The sequence below is a fragment of the Oncorhynchus keta genome, unplaced genomic scaffold (genome assembly GCF_023373465.1).
Source record: "Oncorhynchus keta strain PuntledgeMale-10-30-2019 unplaced genomic scaffold, Oket_V2 Un_contig_1863_pilon_pilon, whole genome shotgun sequence".
In the NCBI taxonomy this organism is placed as follows: domain Eukaryota; kingdom Metazoa; phylum Chordata; class Actinopteri; order Salmoniformes; family Salmonidae; genus Oncorhynchus; species Oncorhynchus keta.
The window spans coordinates 82,661-105,000 of NW_026281022.1; the positions used below are offsets into that span (position 1 = coordinate 82,661).

General features: G+C 45.2%; 1 protein-coding gene across 3 annotated transcripts in view; it reads left to right on the forward strand.

The window, feature by feature from the left end:
* Nucleotides 1-910: 910 nt before the first annotated feature.
* The window catches only part of LOC118363206 (runt-related transcription factor 1-like), a 75,618-nt gene continuing 54,188 nt past the window's right edge, over nucleotides 911-22,340 (forward strand). The window contains exons 1-2 of one of the 3 annotated variants that reach the window (XM_052504012.1): nucleotides 911-1,285; nucleotides 2,432-2,554. In XM_052504012.1, coding sequence (XP_052359972.1) covers nucleotides 2,497-2,554 — 58 coding nt within the window. In that variant the 5' untranslated portion in view covers nucleotides 911-1,285; nucleotides 2,432-2,496. Of the gene's footprint in view, nucleotides 1,286-1,404; nucleotides 1,603-2,431; nucleotides 2,555-22,340 lie in introns of those variants that run through there. The other 2 variants (XM_052504010.1, XM_052504011.1) reach the window with 2 other exon arrangements.

Consider the following 22,340-nt stretch of genomic DNA (forward strand, 5'->3'; position numbering starts at 1 on the left):
CTTTTCCCCTCTCTCTCTTCCTCTCTTTTCCCCTCTCTCTCTTCCTCTCTTTTCCCCTCTCTCTCTTCCTCTCTTTTCCCTCTCTCTCTTCCTCTCTTTTCCCTCTCTCTCTTCCTCTCTTTTCCCCTCTCTCTCTTCCTCTCTTTTCCCCTCTCTCTCTTCCTCTCTTTTCCCCTCTCTCTCTTCCTCTCTTTTCCCCTCTCTCTCTTCCTCTCTTTTCCCCTCTCTCTCTTCCTCTCTTTTCCCCTCTCTCTCTTCCTCTCTTTTCCCCTCTCTCTCTTCTTCTCTTTTCCCCTCTCTCTCTTCTTCTCTTTTCCCCTCTCTCTCTTCCTCTCTCTTCATATCTTTCCCCTCTCTCCCTTCCTCTCTTTCCCCTCTCTCTCTTCCTCTCTCTTCCTCTCTTTTCCCCTCTCTGTCTTCATCTCTCTTCCTCTCTTTCCCCTCTCTCTCTTCCTCTCTTTTTCTCTCCCGCTCTTTCTTTATTTCCCCGTCACAACATGAGGAAATGGGACAGTGATATGAAAAGATGGCATGTAAATTGTGCGAGGCTTCAGGTGCCCAAGTCGTCAGACAAACAAACACACACACTCTCCTCCTGGAGAGAGATTTGCATGGGTAGGCTTTGTGTGGGTGACTCACCTTTCTCTCTTTCTAAATACACACATGCTCACCCTTTCTCTCTCTCTCTCTCTCTCTCTCTTGCAAAAACCACAGACAAACACTGGCACATACTCTCTCTCTCTCTCTCTCTCTCTCTCTCTCTCTCTCTCTCTCTCTCTCTCTCTCTCTCTCTCTCTCTCTCTCTCTCTCTCTCTCTCTCTCTCTCTCTCTCTCTCTCTCTCTCTCTCTCTCTCTCTCTCTCTCTCTCTCTCTCTCTCTCTCTCTCTCTCTCTCTCTCTCTCTCTCTCTCTCTCTCTCTGTCTCTCTCTGTCTCTCTCTAAACTGTAGCCACAGCCACTTCCCCAGTGCTAACAGTTGGTCAGGCAGAGGGCAGGTGGGGTGGCTGAGAAAAGCCACAATACCAGATTAAACGAAAACAAAACAACGCCACAAAAAGAGAGTCGCTCACTCTGAGGATCACGTGACCGTCCTCGCCCAATGGGCTTGAGCCCTGGCTCTTTTTTCCTCGAGGGGAACAGTTGAAGCCGCCGCTGGGGTTTGGAGAGACCGACCGTGGTCCAACCACTCGACCACAAACCAGAGCTGTGACCAGACAGGAGACGACTACAATCCAATCACCGCCGGAGAGAGGTGAGAGGAGGGAGAGAGAAAGAGCTAGAAACAGGTAAAGAAAGACAGTGAAAGAGAGAGAAGAGTAAGGAGGATAAGTGAGAAAGAGAAAGAGAGGAGGGAGAGAGAGAGAGAGAGAGAGAGAGAGAGAGAGAGAGAGAGAGAGAGAGAGAGAGAGAGAGTGAGAGAGAGAGAGAGAGAGAGAGAGAGAGAGAGAGAGAGAGAGAGAGAGAGAGAGAGAGAGAGAGGGAGAGAGAGATTGGCTAGGTTGGATTACAGCGTGTGACTCAGCCAGAGGTTAGTGATCCTCTGAAACCACAGGGAGAGACTACCTCACCACCTCTCATCCCAGGATCAGGCCACCTCTGGAGGGTAAGAGCCCTTAAACCGCAGCCTCCTCCACTCAGCGGACACCAGCCCTGGTCCTAGAGAACTACAGAGTGTATGTAATGCTTCTGTTCCAGTTCAGCACTAACACATCTGATTCAGCTGATCAACTACTCATCAAGACCTTGGATGGTTGAATCAGCTGTGTTATTGCTGGGCTGGAACAAATGTAGCTCTCTCTCAAGGAGTTGGTGCATACCACCACCATAAGTCCTCAGGGATCCAGGGCTTTGGGGTCCCTGAGCTCTGTTCTTTACCCAGGATGAGAGCACCTTCCCTGCATCACCAACCTGGGGTGACCTGGGGGTCAGGAATGGGGAGTGTTTTGTGTTTTTGAGTTTGCTGTGCATTCATAAAGCAGTTTTCATCTCTACATAACAGTTACACAGTTCCATCAAGATGTTGTTTGTATTGATGTTGTCTGTATTGATGTTGATCTGTATTGATGTTGATCTGTATTGATGTTGATCTGTATTGATGTTGTCTGTATTGATGTTGATCTGTATTGATGTTGTCTGTATTGATGTTGATCTGTATTGATGTTGATCTGTATTGATGTTGATCTGTATTGATGTTGTCTGTATTGATGCTGTCTGTATTGATGTTGATCTGTATTGATGTTGATCTGTATTGATGTTGATCTGTATTGATGTTGTCTGTATTGATGTTGATCTGTATTGATGTTGTCTGTATTGATGTTGTCTGTATTGATGTTGATCTGTATTGATGTTGTCTGTATTGATGTTGATCTGTGGGTGAGAGAACTTTAACTGACTCTCTCTGACCCTGTGGCCTGTGTTTGTTTGCATGTCAGGAATCAGTATCGGAGCACTGGACATAGCAGAGGACCGTTTGTTCCAGAAGTGCGGTAGCATTGCCATGGCATCAAACAGCATCTTTGAATCCATGTCATCCTACCAGCCATGCTTCATCAGGGGTGAGTGCAGACATACACTAGATGTGTGTATGGGTATTGTAGTTCTGGTTGCTATTTTTATTATTATTTTTTGCTTCTTCTTTCTCCTCAATTTCGTGGTATGCAATTGGTAGTTACAGTCTTGTCTCATCGCTGCAACTCCCGTACGGACTCGGGAGAGGTGAAGGTCGAGAGCCATGCATCTTCCGAAACACGACCCAACCAAGCTGCACTGCTTCTTGACACAACGTATATCCAACCCGGAAGCCAGCCGCACCAATGTGTCGGAGGAAACACCGTACACCTGGCGACCTTGGTTAGCGTGCACTGGGCCCGGCCCGCCACAGGAGTCGCTATGTGTGCGCGATGAGACAAGGACATCCCTGCCGGCCAAACCCTCCCTACTGGTTGCTATTTTACTGTAGTTTTTACATCTTGTGGCTGGATCTGAAAACCACAGATCTGAGAGCTAGTATGTTGTTTTATCTGGTGAGCCTATGAGCTGTAATACAACACACCCCTCAGACTATTGGAACGTCTCTACCACACAGCACTTTCTACTGTTGCAGCTGATCTCTGGGTAAGCTTGATGGGTACCAACTCTTTACCACAAAGAACCACATGAACCACTCCTGTACCGTGAACTATATTTGAGATGTGCAGTTTATGGTGTCGACTGTGTGTATCAGGGTTGGGGTGGCTTTGTAATTGTGTTGAGTCAAAAAATATTGAGAAGTGAGGAGAAGAGAGAGGAGGGGAAAGGAGAGGGAGGAGAGAGGAGGGAGGAGAGAAGATGCATTCCTTTCTGCTGTGTAAGTCAACACTCACCATCTCCAGACACTGCAGCTGTCCCACGTAGTGTGTGTGTGTGTGTGTGTGTGTGTGTGTGTGTGTGTGTGTGTGTGTGTGTGTGTGTGTGTGTGTGTGTGTGTGTGTGTGTGTGTGTGTGTGTGTGTGTGTGTGTGTGTGTGTGTGTGTGTGTGTGTGTGTGTGCGCATGCGATTGAGTGCGCATGTTCAGCTTTTTGGGCAAAAACTGATTTTAGAAACTTGCAGTTGTGACTTTCTTTTTTCCATTATCCTCATTCCTGTTTGGAGCTCACCTCACCTCGGCTCACTTATGTTTTCTCGTCAGAGCAGTTAGTGAATGAGAGCATATGTCATATATCTAACTCCTCTACAGAAATGAGAAACAGTAGGGACAGTGGGTGACAAAGAATCAGGTGGGTGAGAGAAAAGGAGGTGACAAGCTCTTGCCTTATGGCCCAAAACATCTCTGTTAGCTGAGGAAAAGTTAGCTCTGACATCAACATGGCGTCAAGGCAGGTAACTGAGTGAGCAGCCACTTTTTTGTAGTCTATTTCTGAGAAAGAGCTCGAGATGGGATCCTGAGTTTCCTGTCGCCTTTGTGTGTGTGTGTGTGTGTGTGTGTGTGTGTGTGTGTGTGTGTGTGTGTGTGTGTGTGTGTGTGTGTGTGTGTGTGTGTGTGTGTGTGTGTGTGTGTGTGTGTGTGTGTGTGTGTGTGTGTGTGTGTGTGTGTGTGTGTGTGTGTGTGTGTGTGCTAAGCTTCTCTGTGTAGAAGTTGTCAGTTAGCACAGGAAGTGTATCTGCAGGACCCGATGCAGGTTCACACACAGGAACATGCCTAACTGTGTGTGATAACTTTCTCAGACAGAGATGTGAAAAGACAATGAAGCATGGTGGTTCCCACCAGTGTGTTGTGGTTGTGGTATTTGTTTTTATTTGTGTGCGTCTTTTTCTGTCTTTCTCTGTCTTTCTCTGTGTGTGTGTGTGTGTGTGTGTGTGTGTGTGTGTGTGTGTGTGTGTGTGTGTGTGTGTGTGTGTGTGTGTGTGTGTGTGTGTGTGTGTGTGTGTGTGTGTGTGTGTGTGTGTGTGTGTGTGTGTGTGTGTGTGTCCAACAAACTCTCAAAGTCTCACTGCAGAATTTCAAAGTGTTTTTGTTTCTCCTGCTACTCTGTATTGTTCCATTTCTCCAAACGTCAAATGTTGAAGTTAAGGGTGAGGTTTAGGCTCTCATTCTGAATGGTTAAGGTAAAAGTTAAGGTTTGGGATAGGGTCAAAACTAAAAATACAAAAAGAGTGTCCACGACTTGAATGGAACACACAACAAAGAGTCATGGGATTGCGCCCATCCACAAGGCCCTGGCAAAACTTAATGACAAAAGAGCTCACTTAGTGGCCGGTTTTGAAGGAATTACCCAACGTCCTCCGGACATGGATAGACGTCCAATTTTGATGTCCATCTTGAGCGATCTCCCTGGTGTGTGTGTGTGTGTGTGTGTGTGTGTGTGTGTGTGTGTGTGTGTGTGTGTGTGTGTGTGTGTGTGTGTGTGTGTGTGTGTGTGTGTGTGTGTGTGTGTGTGTGTGTGCCCACATGAAAAAAATACAGGTTATGGAAAATGTGCTCTTCTAGTATTTCTCCAGTAGGTTTCCTGAAGGCAAAAGCTTCCACTTCTATGTCAAAGATAATAAAACAAAAACACCATAGTAAATACTACATTACACTTCAAACTGCATAAACACTACATTAATTACTATAGTATGTACTACAGTTTTCTTTTAATACCGTATTTAAACTATAGTTAACTGTAAATACTACAGTATACTACAGTAAATACTACGGTAAAGTCCGCAAAAACAGTACAGTGAATTCTATAGTATTTGTTTGTGTGTGTGTGTGTGTGTGTGTGTGTGTGTGTGTGTGTGTGTGTGTGTGTGTGTGTGTAATCACTGTGGGGTCAGTTAGACTTCAGTCAGGGTCTAATCTCTCTCTTGTCTCAGTCTCACACCATCAAGGTTTTGTCCTGAAAGATAAAACTTGTTCTATGTAGACGGACAGATAAACTTCTCTCTCTCCAGACTTCACTAAAAGTCACAACTTTGGGTTCCTACTCCGTTCCCTACTCACACAAACACCAAAACCTGGTACTCAATGTTCTTAACATCACTCCTCATTTCAGCCTGACCTTTGACCTTCCTCTCTCTCTCTCTCTCCTCCTCTTCTCCTCTCCATTCATTCTCACACCATAACTCAACTTGTTTTTCAGTTTTTATGTCACCCAACTTGGGACTAAATTTCCGTTCTGCCTACTTCCACTTGCCTCGCCTCCTCTCCATCCATTCCATCTCTCCGTCCTCCCTCCTTTCCCACTTGTTCATGCACCATATTTCTCTATGTGGTCTGGATCAAACTCGTAGTTTTGAAGGTTGTTTTGCTGCTTTTCTGTCACCCAACGAGGGGCGATTTACGCCTCGCAACCCCTTGACCCTGGCTTCTCTCTGGGTCTCTCGGCCCGCGACCTGCCTGCCAGGCCCTGATACACACACACACTCACTCATACTCTCTCACACACCTCGGCGAGGGGTCTGTCCAGGCCTGATTGTGGTTATCAGGGGCCTCCAGGACCAGCAGGAGGAAACAGAGCGAGAGGAGAACTGGGGTCTGCTACATACTGATTCACGCATACAGGGGATGCTCTCACACACACCCACACACACACACACACACGCACACAGTGCAGCACAGTACATTTCATGCTCTGTCTCAAGAGCATAGTGACACACCCAAGAATACACACACACCCATACATCTCTTTGTTATGGCAGGTGTGTGTATAGGAGCACATGGAGAGAGGGGTGGCAGAGAGGATATGGGTGATGGAGAGAGGCAGGCCAGATATGCTGGGTTCTAAGAGAGATGTGTTTGAGGGGGAGGCGAGGGATGTAGGGGGGTGGATGGGATTGAACCTTGTGCCTTGAAAAGGGCAAACAGAGCCCCCCTTCCTTCTCGTGCTTATTTAGTCATTATGTGTTTTAGCATGCGTGTGTGAAATCGTAGGTGTGAGGCCATGTACTTTGCATGTCTGTGTTTGTGTGTCTCTATTGAGTGTCGTGTCCCTGTGGCCCCCAATGGGTCTCTGTGTTTCTAGTAGAGTCCCTCTACAGAACTGGTCCCTGTACAGCCCTGCTGGGTTACCATTTCCCCAGGCCTAGAGACCCAGCCATGGCTCTATGTGTTTCTAGTAGAGTCCTTCTACAGAACTGGTCCCTGTACAGCCCTGCTGGGTCACCACTTCCCCAGGCCTAGAGACCCAGCCATGGCTCTATGTGTTTCTAGTAGAGTCCTTCTACAGAACTGGTCCCTGTACAGCCCTGCTGGGTCACCACTTCCCCAGGCCTAGAGACCCAGCCATGGCTCTATGTGTTTGGCCAGACTGACCGAGGCAGAGCCCTCTGTTTTTCAATTCGAAAAATCTGCTTGTGGAGTCATGGAAATGGAACCAAATACCCACCAATCAGGAATCGCTACACTTGTATTGATCCGATAGTTATGCAAACAGCTGCAGTAAAGGTATTGATAGAATGGTTCTCCACAGAGTCCGCCTGAGTCCTACAGTATCTATGGTCTTGGGACTGTGGCTGGAGGCAGGGTTATTGAGCAGTTCTGGACAAACAGACAGAGAGACAGACCGTCCACTATCGAGCGTCAGTGTCCAGGCCAAGGTATTGACCACTGCCTCTCTCACTGGACAAGGGTACATTAAGACACCGGAGCAGAGATGAACGTGGTGCCCTTACCTCTGCTGTGCTGTCTGCTGGAAGATACTTAGGGACAGGCACCTGGTCGGATTGGCGTGTGTGTGTGTGTGTGTGTGTGTGTGTGTGTGTGTGTGTGTGTGTGTGTGTGTGTGTGTGTGTGTGTGTGTGTGTGTGTGTGTGTGTGTGTGTGTGTGTGTGTGTGTGTGTGTGTGTGTGTGTGTGTGTGTGTGTGCGTGTGTGTGTGCGCATGCAGAGATGAATATGGAGCCATTACTAGTAGAAGCTATCCGATAGACACGGTCCTGTAGTGTGTGAGTGTGCAGAGATGAACTTGAAGCCATTACTAGTAGAAGCTATCCGATAGACACGGTCCTGTAGTGTGTGTGTGTGTGTGTGTGCAGAGATGAACTTGAAGCCATTACTAGTAGAAGCTATCCGATAGACACGGTCCTGTAGTGTGTGTGTGTGTGCAGAGATGAACTTGAAGCCATTACTAGTAGAAGCTATCCGATAGACACGGTCCTGTAGTGTGTGTGTGTGTGTGCAGAGATGAACTTGAAGCCATTACTAGTAGAAGCTATCCGATAGACACGGTCCTGTAGTGTGTGTGTGTGTGTGTGCAGAGATGAATATGGAGCCATTACTAGTAGAAGCTGTCCGATAGACACGGTCCTGTAGTAGACAGAAGAAAGGAAGAAATAGAGGGATTGAGTCCAGTGGTGGACAAAGTTCCCAACTGTCATAGTTGAGTAAAAGTAAAGATACCTTAAATCACTCAAGTAAAAGTGAGTCACCCAGTAAAATACCACTTGAGTAAAAGTCTGAAAGTATTTAGTTTAAAATATACTTAAGTATCAAAAGTAAAACTATGTCAAATGCCTTATATTAAGCAAACCAGAAGGCACAATTGTATATTTGTATTTTTATTGACGGATAGCCAGGGGCACACTTCAACACTCAGACATAATTTACAAACAAAGTATTTGTGTTTAGTGAGTCCGCCAGATCAGAGGCAGTAGGGATGACCACGGATGTTCTGTTGATAAGTGTGTGAATTGGACTATTTTCCTGTCAAAATGTAACGAGTACTTTTGGGTGTCAGGGGAAATGTATGGAGTAAACAGTATATATATATTTAGGAATGTAGTGAAGGAAAAGTAAAACATTTGTCAAAAATATAAATAGTAAAGTACAGATACCCCCCAAAACTACTTAAGTAGTACTTTAAAGTATTTTTACTTAAGTACTTTACACAGAAGAATTGTGTAACAGAAGGATGGGGTGTCTATATGAAACAGAGGAATTGAGTCTATATGAAACAGAGGAATTGAGTCTATATGAAACAGAGGAATTGAGTCTATATGAAACAGAGGAATTGAGTCTATATGAAACAGAGGGATTGAGTCTATATGAAACAGAGGAATTGAGTCTATATGAAACAGAAGGCTTGAGTCTATATGAAACAGAGGAATTGAGTCTATATGAAACAGAGGGGTTGAGTCTATATGAAACAGAGGGATTGAGTCTATGTGAAACGGAGGGATTGAGTCGATATAAAACACAAATGTGTGAGTCTATATGAAACAGAGGGATTGAGTCTATATAAAACAGAATGTGTGAGTCTATATGAAACAGAGGGATTGAGTCTATATAAAACAGAATGTGTGAGTCTATATGAAACAGAGGGATTGAGTCTATATGAAACAGAGGGATTGAGTCTATATGAAACAGAGGGATTGAGTCTATATAAAACAGAATGTGTGAGTCTATATGAAACAGAGGGATTGAGTCTATATGAAACAGAGGGATTGAGTCTATATGAAACAGAGGGATTGAGTCTATGTGAAACGGAGGGATTGAGTCGATATAAAACACAAATGTGTGAGTCTATATGAAACAGAGGGATTGAGTCTATATAAAACAGAATGTGTGAGTCTATATGAAACAGAGGGATTGAGTCTATGTGAAACAGAATGTGTGAGTCTATATGAAACAGAGGGATTGAGTCTATATGAAACAGAGGGATTGAGTCTATATGAAACAGAGGGATTGAGTCTATATGAAACAGAGGGATTGAGTCTATATAAAACAGAATGTGTGAGTCTATATGAAACAGAGGGATTGAGTCTATATGAAACAGAGGGATTGAGTCTATATGAAACAGAGGGATTGAGTCTATGTGAAACGGAGGGATTGAGTCAATATAAAACACAAATGTGTGAGTCTATATGAAACAGAGGGATTGAGTCTATATAAAACAGAATGTGTGAGTCTATATGAAACAGAGGGATTGAGTCTATATGAAACAGAGGGATTGAGTCTATGTGAAACGGAGGGATTGAGTCGATATAAAACACAAATGTATGAGTCTATATGAAACAGAGGGATTGAGTCTATGTGAAACAGAATGTGTGAGTCTATATGAAACAGAGGGATTGAGTCTATGTGAAACAGAATGTGTGAGTCTATATAAAACAGGTATGAGTCTATTTAAAACAGAGCACTTCTTACTGATGCCTTTGTCATAGAAAGCCAAGCAAAGGCGACAGTGGCAAGGATAAACTCTCTCTGCAGTTATTGCTGTTGAAAATAGTTGGGAGGTTGGTGCAAGTGGTGGTGGGGGTTGTGTGTGTGTGTGTGTGTGTGTGTGTGTGTGTGTGTGTGTGTGTGTGTGTGTGTGTGTGTGTGTGTGTGTGTGTGTGTGTGTGTGTGTGTGTGTGTGTGTGTGTGTGTGTGTGTGTGTGTGTGTGAGGGGCGGGGGGTTGTTTCCGTAACATTGTGAAACCACAGAGTGTGTTTGGTGGGGCTGATAAGTAGAGATGCAGTCAGACTTTACCCTTCTCCTCTCTCCCCCCTCCTCCTCTCTATCTTTCTCCTCCTATCCCTCCTCCTCTCTATCTCCCTCCTCCTCTCTCTTCCTGTTGCAAGACATTCTGGTGTGAGGGGTGAAAAATAACGGTATCCGTCAGTCTGTCTGTACACTCACATTAACTCTCTCTGTTTTTCTCTCTCTCTCACACACACACACACACACACACACACACACACACACACACACACACACACACACACACACACACACACACACACACACACACACACACACGCACACACACACACACACACACAAGCACACTAGGGTCTTTATTCAATGCGTATCACGGAAGTTCTGCGTTACAGCGTGATAGAAATTGAAAGGAAATGTTCCAGCGTTAGCAGTGACAGCATTCATGGTAAATGCTGCATATGGTAAATTCCCTTCACATTTCTATTGGGCAGTCTGTAAGGCTTCAGCGATCCAGATTGAATAGAACCCTAACACTCTGTGGTGCTGTGGTAGTAAATGTCAGGTTCTGACCTAGTTCTTTTATTATGTCTTTGTTTTAGTATGGTCAGGGTGTGAGTTGGGTGGGTTGTCTATGTTCCTTTTTCTAAGTTTTGGGATTTCTGTGTTTGGCCTGGTATGGTTCTCAATCAGAGGCAGCTGTTTATCGTTGTCCCTGATTGAGAACCATATTTAGGTAGCCTGGTTTCACTTTTGAGTTGTGGGTGATTATTTTCCGTGTTAGTGTTTGTTACCACACGGGACTGTTTCGTTTGTTTTACTTTGTTATTTTGTACATACCACGCTGCAAATTGGTCCGACCGCTCTTACTCCTCATCAGAGGAAGACGACGAGCCCTAACTCTCTGTGGTGCTGTGGTAGTAAAGCTGTGGGTAATAGAGCCCTAACACTCTGTGGTAGTAAAGCTGTGGGTAATAGAGTCCTAACACTCTGTGGTAGTAAAGCTGTGGGTAATAGAGCCCTAACACTCTGTGGTAGTAAAGCTGTGGGTAATAGAATCCTAACACTCTGTGGTAGTAAGGCTGTGGGTAATAGAGTCCTAACACTCTGTGGTGCTGTGGTAGTAAAGCTGTGGGTAATAAAGCCCTAACACTCTGTGGTAGTAAAGCTGTGGGTAATAGAGCCCTAACACTCTGTGGTAGTAAAGCTGTGGGTAATAGAGCCCTAACACTCTGTGGTAGTAAAGCTGTGGGTAATAGAGTCCTAACACTCTGTGGTAGTAAGGCTGTGGGTAATAGCGTCCTAACACTCTGTGGTGCTGTGGTAGTAAAGCTGTGGGTAATAGAGCCCTAACCCTCTGTGGTAGTAAAGCTGTGGGTAATAGAGCCCTAACATTCTGTGGTAGTACAGCTGTGAGTAATAGAGCCCTAACACTCTGTGGTAGTAAAGCTGTGGGTAATAGAGTCCTAACACTCTGTGGTAGTAAGGCTGTGGGTAATAGCGTCCTAACACTCTGTGGTGCTGTGGTAGTAAAGCTGTGGGTAATAGAGCCCTAACCCTCTGTGGTAGTAAAGCTGTGGATAATAGAGCCCTAACATTCTGTGGTAGTAAAGCTGTGGGTAATAGAGCCCTAACACTCTGTGGTAGTAAAGCTGTGGGTAATAGAGCCCTAACACTCTGTGGTAGTAAAGCTGTGGGTAATAGAGCCCTAACACTCTGTGGTAGTAAAGCTGTGGGTAATAGAGCCCTAACACTCTGTGGTAGTAAAGCTGTGGGTAATAGAACCCTAAACACCCTGTGGTACTGTGGTAGTAAAGCTGTGGGTAATAGAACCCTAACACCCTGTGGTACTGTGGTAGTAAAGCTGTGGGTAATAGAGTCCTAACACTCTGTGGTGCTGTGGTAGTAAAGCTGTGGGTAATAGAGCCCTAACACTCTGTGGTGGTAAAGCTGTGGGTAATAGAGCCCTAACACTCTGTGGTAGTAAAGCTGTGGGTAACAGAGCCCTAACACTCTGTGGTCGTAAAGCTGTGGGTAATAGAACCCTAACACCCTGTGGTACTGTGGTAGTAAAGCTGTGGGTAATAGAACCCTAACACCCTGTGGTACTGTGGTAGTAAAGCTGTGGGTAATAGAGCCCTAACACTCTGTGGTAGTAAAGCTGTGGGTAATAGAGCCCTAACACTCTGTGGTAGTAAAGCTGTAGGTAATAGAGTGCTAACACTCGGTGGTAGTAAAGCTGTGGGTAATAGAGCCCTAACACTCTGTGGTAGTAAAGCTGTGGGTTATAGATCCCTAACACCCTGTGGTACTGTGGTAGTAAAGCTGTAGGTAATAGAGCCCTAACACTCGGTGGTACTGTGGTAGTAAAGCTGTGAATAATAGAGCCCTAACACTCTGTGGTGCTGTGGTAGGAAAGCTGTGGGTAATAGAGCCCTAACTCTCTGTGGTAGTAAAGCTGTGGATAATAGAGCCCTAACCCTCTGTGGTAGTAAAGCTGTGGATAATAGAGCCCTTAACCCTCTGCGGTAGTAAAGCTGTGGGTAATAGAGCCCTAACACTCTGTGGTAGTAAAGCTGTGGATAATAGAGCCCTAACACTCTGTGGTAGTAAAGCTGTGGGTAATAGAGCCCTAACACGCTGTGGTAGTAAAGCTGTGGGTAATAGAGCCCTAACACTCTGTGGTACTGTGGAAGTAAAGCTGTAGGTAATAGAGCCCTAACACTCGGTGGTACTGTGGTAGTAAAGCTGTGAATAATAGAGCCCTAACTCTCTGTAGTGCTGTCGTAGTAAAGCTGTGGTTAATAGAGCCCTAACTCTCTGTGGTACTGTGGTAGTAAAGCTGTAGGTAATAGAGTCCTAACACTCTGTGGTAGTAAAGTTGTGGATAATAGAGCCCTAACTATATGTGGTGCTGTGGTAGTAAAGCTGTGGGTAATAGAGTCCTAACTCTCTGTGGTACTGTGGTAGTAAAGCTGTAGGTAATAGAGTCCTAACACTCTGTGGTAGTAAAGCTGTGGGTAATAGAGCCCTAACACTCTGTGGTAGTAAACCTGTGGGTAATAGACCCCTAACACTCTGTGGTAGTAAAGCTGTGGGTAATAGAGCGCTAACACTCTGTGGTAGTAAAGCTGTAGGTAATAGAGCGCTAACACTCTGTGGTAGTAAAGCTGTGGGTAATAGAGCCCTAACACTCTGTGGTAGTAAAGCTGTGGGTAATATGTGGTAGTAAAGCTGTGGGTAATAGAGCCATAACACTCTGTGGTAGTAAAGCTGTGGGTAATAGAACCCTAACACAATGTGGTACTGTGGTAGTAAAGCTGTAGGTAATAGAGCCCTAACACTCTGTGGTAGTAAAGCTGTGGGTAATAGAGCCCTAACACTCTGTGGTAGTAAAGCTGTGGGTAATAGAGCCCTAACACTCTGTGGTAGTAAAGCTGTGGGTAATAGATCCCTAACACCCTGTGGTACTGTGGTAGTAAAGCTGTAGGTAATAGAGCCCTAACACTCGGTGGTACTGTGGTAGTAAAGCTGTGAATAATAGAGCCCTAACACTCTGTGGTGCTGTGGTAGTAAAGCTGTGGATAATAGAGCCCTAACACTCTGTGGTAGTAAAGCTGTGGGTAATAGAGCCCTAACACTCTGTGGTAGTAAAGCTGTGGGTAATAGAGCCCTAACACTCTGTGGTAGTAAAGCTGTGGGTAATAGAACCCTAACACCCTGTGGTACTGTGGTAGTAAAGCTGTAGGTAATAGAGTCCTAACACTCTGTGGTAGTAAAGCTGTGGATAATAGAGCCCTAACACTCTGTGGTAGTAAAGCTGTAGGTAATAGAGCCCTAACACTCTGTGGTACTGTGGTAGTAAAGCTGTGAATAATAGAGCCCTAACACTCTGTGGTGCTGTCGTAGTAAAGCTGTGGGTAATAGAGCCCTAACTCTCTGTGGTGCTGTGGTAGTAACCTGTGGGTAATAGAGTCCTAACTCGCTGTGGTACTGTGGTAGTAAAGCTGTAGGTAATAGAGTCCTAACACTCTGTGGTAGTAAAGCTGTGGATAATAGAACCCTAACACTCTGTGGTAGTAAAGCTGTAGGTAATAGAGCCCCAACACTCTGTGGTACTGTGGTAGTAAAGCTGTGAATAATAGAGCCCTAACACTCTGTGGTGCTGTCGTAGTAAAGCTGTGGGTAATAGAGCCCTAACTCTCTGGGGTACTGTGGTAGTAAAGCTGTAGGTAATAGAGTCCTAACACTCTGTGGTATTAAAGTTGTGGATAATAGAGCCCTAACTCTCTGTGGTGCTGTGGTAGTAAGCTGTGGGTAATAGAGTCCTAACTCGCTGTGGTACTGTGGTAGTAAAGCTGTGGGTAATAGAGCCCTAACCCTCTGTGGTAGTAAAGCTGTGGGTAATAGAGCCCTAACACTCTGTGGTAGTAAAGCTGTGGGTAATAGAGCCCTAACACTCTGTGGTAGTAAAGCTGTGGGTAATAGAGCCCTAACACTCTGTGGTAGTAAAGCTGTGGGTAATAGAGCCCTAACACTCTGTGGTAGTAAGGCTGTGGGTAATAGAGCCCTAACACTCTGTGGTAGTAAAGCTGTGGGTAATAGATCCCTAACACCCTGTGGTACTGTGGTAGTAAAGCTGTAGGTAATAGAGCCCTAACACTCGGTGGTACTGTGGTAGTAAAGCTGTGAATAATAGAGCCCTAACACTCTGTGGTGCTGTGGTAGTAAAGCTGTGGGTAATAGAGCCCTAACACTCTGTGGTAGTAAAGCTGTGGGTAATAGAGCCCTAACACTCTGTGGTAGTAAAGCTGTGGGTAATAGAGCCCTAACACTCTGTGGTAGTAAAGCTGTGGGTAATAGAACCCTAACACCCTGTGGTACTGTGGTAGTAAAGCTGTAGGTAATAGAGTCCTAACACTCTGTGGTAGTAAAGCTGTGGATAATAGAGCCCTAACACTCTGTGGTAGTAAAGCTGTAGGTAATAGAGCCCTAACACTCTGTGGTACTGTGGTAGTAAAGCTGTGAATAATAGAGCCCTAACACTCTGTGGTGCTGTCGTAGTAAAGCTGTGGGTAATAGAGCCCTAACTCTCTGTGGTGCTGTGGTAGTAACCTGTGGGTAATAGAGTCCTAACTCGCTGTGGTACTGTGGTAGTAAAGCTGTAGGTAATAGAGTCCTAACACTCTGTGGTAGTAAAGCTGTGGATAATAGAACCCTAACACTCTGTGGTAGTAAAGCTGTAGGTAATAGAGCCCCAACACTCTGTGGTACTGTGGTAGTAAAGCTGTGAATAATAGAGCCCTAACACTCTGTGGTGCTGTCGTAGTAAAGCTGTGGGTAATAGAGCCCTAACTCTCTGGGGTACTGTGGTAGTAAAGCTGTAGGTAATAGAGTCCTAACACTCTGTGGTATTAAAGTTGTGGATAATAGAGCCCTAACTCTCTGTGGTGCTGTGGTAGTAAGCTGTGGGTAATAGAGTCCTAACTCGCTGTGGTACTGTGGTAGTAAAGCTGTGGGTAATAGAGCCCTAACACTCTGTGGTAGTAAAGCTGTGGGTAATAGAGCCCTAACACTCTGTGGTAGTAAAGCTGTGGGTAATAGAGCCCTAACACTCTGTGGTAGTAAAGCTGTAGGTAATAGAGTGCTAACACTCTGTGGTAGTAAAGCTGTGGGTAATAGAGCCCTAACACTCTGTGGTAGTAAAGCTGTGGAAAATAGAGCCCTAACCCTCTGTGGTAGTAAAGCTGTGGGTAATAGAGCCCTAACACTCTGTGGTAGTAAAGCTGTGGGTAATAGAGCCCTAACACTCTGTGGTAGAAAAGCTGTGGGTAATAGAGCCCTAACACTCTGTGGTGCTGTGGTAGGAAAGCTGTGGGTAATAGAGCCCTAACTCTCTGTGGTAGTAAAGCTGTGGATAATAGAGCCCTAACCCTCTGTGGTAGTAAAGCTGTGGATAATAGAGCCCTAACCCTCTGTGGTAGTAAAGCTGTGGGTAATAGAGCCCTAACACTCTGTGGTTGTAAAGCTGTGGATAATAGAGCCCTAACACTCTGTGGTAGTAAAGCTGTGGGTAATAGAGCCCTAACACTCTGTGGTAGTAAAGCTGTGGGTAATAGAACCCTAACTCTCTGGGGTACTGTGGTAGTAAAGCTGTAGGTAATAGAGTCCTAACACTCTGTGGTAGTAAAGTTGTGGATAATAGAGCCCTAACTCTCTGTGGTGCTGTGGTAGTAAGCTGTGGGTAATAGAGTCCTAACTCGCTGTGGTACTGTGGTAGTAAAGCTGTAGGTAATAGAGTCCTAACACTCTGTGGTAGTAAAGCTGTGGATAATAGAGCCCTATCACTCTGTGGTACTGTGGTAGTAAAGCTGTGAATAATAGAGCCCTAACACTCTGTGGTGCTGTCGTAGTAAAGCTGTGGGTAATAGAGCCCTAACTCTCTGGGGTACTGTGGTAGTAAAGCTGTAGGTAATAGAGTCCTAACACTCTGTGGTAGTAAAGTTGTGGATAATAGAGCCCTAAATCTCTGTGGTGCTGTGGTAGTAAGCTGTGGGTAATAGAGTCCTAACTCGCTGTGGTACTGTGGTAGTAAAGCTGTAGGTAATAGAGTCCTAACACTCTGTGGTAGTAAAGCTGTGGGTAATAGAGCCCTAACACTCTGTGGTAGTAAAGCTGTGGGTAATAGAGCCCTAACACTCTGTGGTAGTAAAGCTGTGGGTAATAGAGCCCTAACACTCTGTGGTAGTAAAGCTGTGGAAGATAGAGCCCTAACACTCTGTGGTAGTAAAGCTGTAGGTAATAGAGCGCTAACACTCTGTGGTAGTAAAGCTGTGGGTAATAGAGCCCTAACACTCTGTGGTAGTAAAGCTGTGGATAATAGAGCCCCAACCCTCTGTGTTAGTAAAGCTGTGTGTAATAGAGCCCTAACACTCTGTGGTAGTAAAACTGTGGGTAATAGAGCCCTAACACTCTGAGGTAGTAAAGCTGTGGGTAATAGAACCCTAACACCATGTGGTACTGTGGTAGTAAAGCTGTAGGTAATAGAGCCCTAACACTCTGTGGTAGTAAAGCTGTGGGTAATAGAGGCCTAACACTCTGTGGTAGTAAGGCTGTGGGTAATAGAGCCCTAACACTCTGTGGTAGTAAAGCTGTGGGTAATAGATCCCTAACACCCTGTGGTACTGTGGTAGTAAAGCTGTAGGTAATAGAGCCCTAACACTCGGTGGTACTGTGGTAGTAAAGCTGTGAATAATAGAGCCCTAACACTCTGTGGTGCTGTGGTAGGAAAGCTGTGGGTAATAGAGCCCTAACTCTCTGTGGTAGTAAAGCTGTGGATAATAGAGCCCTAACCCTCTGTGGTAGTAAAGCTGTGGATAATAGAGCCCTAACACTCTGTGGTAGTAAAGCTGTGGGTAATAGAGCCCTAACACTCTGTGGTAGTAAAGCTGTGGGTAATAGAGCCCTAACACTCTGTGGTAGTAAAGCTGTGGGTAATAGAGCCCTAACACTCTGTGGTAGTAAAGCTGTAGGTAATAGAGCGCTAACACTCTGTGGTAGTAAAGCTGTGGGTAATAGAGCCCTAACACTCTGTGGTAGTAAAGCTGTGGAAAATAGAGCCCTAACCCTCTGTGGTAGTAAAGCTGTGGGTAATAGAGCCCTAACACTCTGTGGTAGTAAAGCTGTGGGTAATAGAGCCCTAACACTCTGTGGTAGTAAAGCTGTGGGTAATAGAACCCTAACACCATGTGGTACTGTGGTAGTAAAGCTGTAGGTAATAGAGCCCTAACACTCTGTGGTAGTAAAGCTGTGGGTAATAGAGCCCTAACACTCTGTGGTAGTAAAGCTGTGGGTAATAGAGCCCTAACCCTCTGTGGTAGTAAAGCTGTGGATAATAGAGCCCTAACCCTCTGTGGTAGTAAAGCTGTGGGTAATAGAGCCCTAACACTCTGTGGTAGTAAAGCTGTGGGTAATAGAGCCCTAACACTCTGTGGTAGTAAATCTGTGGGTAATAGAACCCTAACTCTCTGGGGTACTGTGGTAGTAAAGCTGTAGGTAATAGAGTCCTAACACTCTGTGGTAGTAAAGTTGTGGATAATAGAGCCCTAACTCTCTGTGGTGCTGTGGTAGTAAGCTGTGGGTAATAGAGTCCTAACTCGCTGTGGTACTGTGGTAGTAAAGCTGTAGGTAATAGAGTCCTAACACTCTGTGGTAGTAAAGCTGTGGATAATAGAGCCCTAACACTCTGTGGTACTGTGGTAGTAAAGCTGTGAATAATAGAGCCCTAACACTCTGTGGTGCTGTCGTAGTAAAGCTGTGGGTAATAGAGCCCTAACTCTCTGGGGTACTGTGGTAGTAAAGCTGTAGGTAATAGAGTCCTAACACTCTTTGGTAGTAAAGTTGTGGATAATAGAGCCCTAACACTCTGTGGTGCTGTGGTAGTAAGCTGTGGGTAATAGAGTCCTAACTCGCTGTGGTACTGTGGTAGTAAAGCTGTAGGTAATAGAGTCCTAACACTCTGTGGTAGTAAAGCTGTGGGTAATAGAGCCCTAACACTCTGTGGTAGTAAAGCTGTGGGTAATAGAGCCCTAACACTCTGTGGTAGTAAAGCTGTGGATAATAGAGCCCTAACACTCTGTGGTAGTAAAGCTGTGGGTAATAGAGCCCTAACACTCTGTGGTAGTAAAGCTGTAGGTAATAGAGCGCTAACACTCTGTGGTAGTAAAGCTGTGGGTAATAGAGCCCTAACACTCTGTGGTAGTAAAGCTGTGGATAATAGAGCCCTAACACTCTGTGGTAGTAAAGCTGTGGGTAATAGAACCCTAACACCATGTGGTACTGTGGTAGTAAAGCTGTAGGTAATAGAGCCTAACACTCTGTGGTAGTAAAGCTGTGTATAATAGAGCCCTAACACTCTGTGGTAGTAAAGCTGTGGGTAATAGAGCCCTAACACTCTGTGGTAGTAAAGCTGTGGGTAATAGAGCCCTAACACTCTGTGGTAGTAAAGCTGTGGGTAATAGAGCCCTAACACTCTGTGGTAGTAAAGCTGTGGGTAATAGAGCCCTAACACTCTGTGGTAGTAAAGCTGTAGGTAATAGAGCGCTAACACTCTGTGGTAGTAAAGCTGTAGGTAATAGAGCGCTAACACTCTGTGGTAGTAAAGCTGTGGGTAATAGAGCCCTAACACTCTGTGGTAGTAAAGCTGTGGATATAGAGCCCCAACCCTCTGTGTTAGTAAAGCTGTGTGTAATAGAGCCCTAACACTCTGTGGTAGTAAAGCTGTGGGTAATAGAGCCCTAACACTCTGAGGTAGTAAAGCTGTGGGTAATAGAACCCTAACACCATGTGGTACTGTGGTAGTAAAGCTGTAGGTAATAGAGCCCTAACACTCTGTGGTAGTAAAGCTGTGGGTAATAGAGCCCTAACACTCTGTGGTAGTAAAGCTGTGGGTAATAGGGCCCTAACACTCTGTGGTAGTAAAGCTGTGGGTAATAGAACCCTAACACCCTGTGGTACTGTGGTAGTAAATCTGTGGGTAATAGAACCCTAACTCTCTGGGGTACTGTGGTAGTAAAGCTGTAGGTAATAGAGTCCTAACACTCTGTGGTAGTAAAGTTGTGGATAATAGAGCCCTAACTCTCTGTGGTGCTGTGGTAGTAAGCTGTGGGTAATAGAGTCCTAACTCGCTGTGGTACTGTGGTAGTAAAGCTGTAGGTAATAGAGTCCTAACACTCTGTGGTAGTAAAGCTGTGGATAATAGAGCCCTAACACTCTGTGGTACTGTGGTAGTAAAGCTGTGAATAATAGAGCCCTAACACTCTGTGGTGCTGTCGTAGTAAAGCTGTGGGTAATAGAGCCCTAACTCTCTGGGGTACTGTGGTAGTAAAGCTGTAGGTAATAGAGTCCTAACACTCTGTGGTAGTAAAGTTGTGGATAATAGAGCCCTAACACTCTGTGGTGCTGTGGTAGTAAGCTGTGGGTAATAGAGTCCTAACTCGCTGTGGTACTGTGGTAGTAAAGCTGTAGGTAATAGAGTCCTAACACTCTGTGGTAGTAAAGCTGTGGGTAATAGAGCCCTAACACTCTGTGGTAGTAAAGCTGTGGGTAATAGAGCCCTAACACTCTGTGGTAGTAAAGCTGTGGGTAATAGAGCCCTAACACTCTGTGGTAGTAAAGCTGTGGGTAATAGAGCCCTAACACTCTGTGGTAGTAAAGCTGTAGGTAATAGAGCGCTAACACTCTGTGGTAGTAAAGCTGTGGGTAATAGAGCCCTAACACTCTTTGGTAGTAAAGTTGTGGATAATAGAGCCCTAACACTCTGTGGTGCTGTGGTAGTAAGCTGTGGGTAATAGAGTCCTAACTCGCTGTGGTACTGTGGTAGTAAAGCTGTAGGTAATAGAGTCCTAACACTCTGTGGTAGTAAAGCTGTGGGTAATAGAGCCCTAACACTCTGTGGTAGTAAAGCTGTGGGTAATAGAGCCCTAACACTCTGTGGTAGTAAAGCTGTGGATAATAGAGCCCTAACACTCTGTGGTAGTAAAGCTGTGGGTAATAGAGCCCTAACACTCTGTGGTAGTAAAGCTGTAGGTAATAGAGCGCTAACACTCTGTGGTAGTAAAGCTGTGGGTAATAGAGCCCTAACACTCTGTGGTAGTAAAGCTGTGGATAATAGAGCCCTAACACTCTGTGGTAGTAAAGCTGTGGGTAATAGAACCCTAACACCATGTGGTACTGTGGTAGTAAAGCTGTAGGTAATAGAGCCCTAACACTCTGTGGTAGTAAAGCTGTGTATAATAGAGCCCTAACACTCTGTGGTAGTAAAGCTGTGGGTAATAGAGCGCTAACACTCTGTGGTAGTAAAGCTGTAGGTAATAGAGCGCTAACACTCTGTGGTAGTAAAGCTGTGGGTAATAGAGCCCTAACACTCTGTGGTAGTAAAGCTGTGGATAATAGAGCCCCAACCCTCTGTGTTAGTAAAGCTGTGTGTAATAGAGCCCTAACACTCTGTGGTAGTAAAGCTGTGGGTAATAGAGCCCTAACACTCTGAGGTAGTAAAGCTGTGGGTAATAGAACCCTAACACCATGTGGTACTGTGGTAGTAAAGCTGTAGGTAATAGAGCCCTAACACTCTGTGGTAGTAAAGCTGTGGGTAATAGAGCCCTAACACTCTGTGGTAGTAAAGCTGTGGGTAATAGGGCCCTAACACTCTGTGGTAGTAAAGCTGTGGGTAATAGAACCTAACACCCTGTGGTACTGTGGTAGTAAATCTGTGGGTAATAGAACCCTAACTCTCTGGGGTACTGTGGTAGTAAAGCTGTAGGTAATAGAGTCCTAACACTCTGTGGTAGTAAAGTTGTGGATAATAGAGCCCTAACTCTCTGTGGTGCTGTGGTAGTAAGCTGTGGGTAATAGAGTCCTAACTCGCTGTGGTACTGTGGTAGTAAAGCTGTAGGTAATAGAGTCCTAACACTCTGTGGTAGTAAAGCTGTGGATAATAGAGCCCTAACACTCTGTGGTACTGTGGTAGTAAAGCTGTGAATAATAGAGCCCTAACACTCTGTGGTGCTGTCGTAGTAAAGCTGTGGGTAATAGAGCCCTAACTCTCTGGGGTACTGTGGTAGTAAAGCTGTAGGTAATAGAGTCCTAACACTCTGTGGTAGTAAAGTTGTGGATAATAGAGCCCTAACACTCTGTGGTGCTGTGGTAGTAAGCTGTGGGTAATAGAGTCCTAACTCGCTGTGGTACTGTGGTAGTAAAGCTGTAGGTAATAGAGTCCTAACACTCTGTGGTAGTAAAGCTGTGGGTAATAGAGCCCTAACACTCTGTGGTAGTAAAGCTGTGGGTAATAGAGCCCTAACACTCTGTGGTAGTAAAGCTGTGGGTAATAGAGCCCTAACACTCTGTGGTAGTAAAGCTGTGGGTAATAGAGCCCTAACACTCTGTGGTAGTAAAGCTGTAGGTAATAGAGCGCTAACACTCTGTGGTAGTAAAGCTGTGGGTAATAGAGCCCTAACTCTCTGTGGTAGTAAAGCTGTGGATAATAGAGCCCTAACACTCTGTGGTAGTAAAGCTGTGGGTAATAGAACCCTAACACCATGTGGTACTGTGGTAGTAAAGCTGTAGGTAATAGAGCCCTAACACTCTGTGGTAGTAAAGCTGTGTATAATAGAGCCCTAACACTCTGTGGTAGTAAAGCTGTGGGTAATAGAGCCCTAACACTCTGTGGTAGTAAAGCTGTGGGTAATAGAGCCCTAACACTCTGTGGTAGTAAAGCTGTGGGTAATAGAGCCCTAACACTCTGTGGTAGTAAAGCTGTGGGTAATAGAGCCCTAACACTCTGTGGTAGTAAAGCTGTAGGTAATAGAGCGCTAACACTCTGTGGTAGTAAAGCTGTGTGTAATAGAGCCCTAACACTCTGTGGTAGTAAAGCTGTGGGTAATATAGTCCTAACACTCTGTGGTAG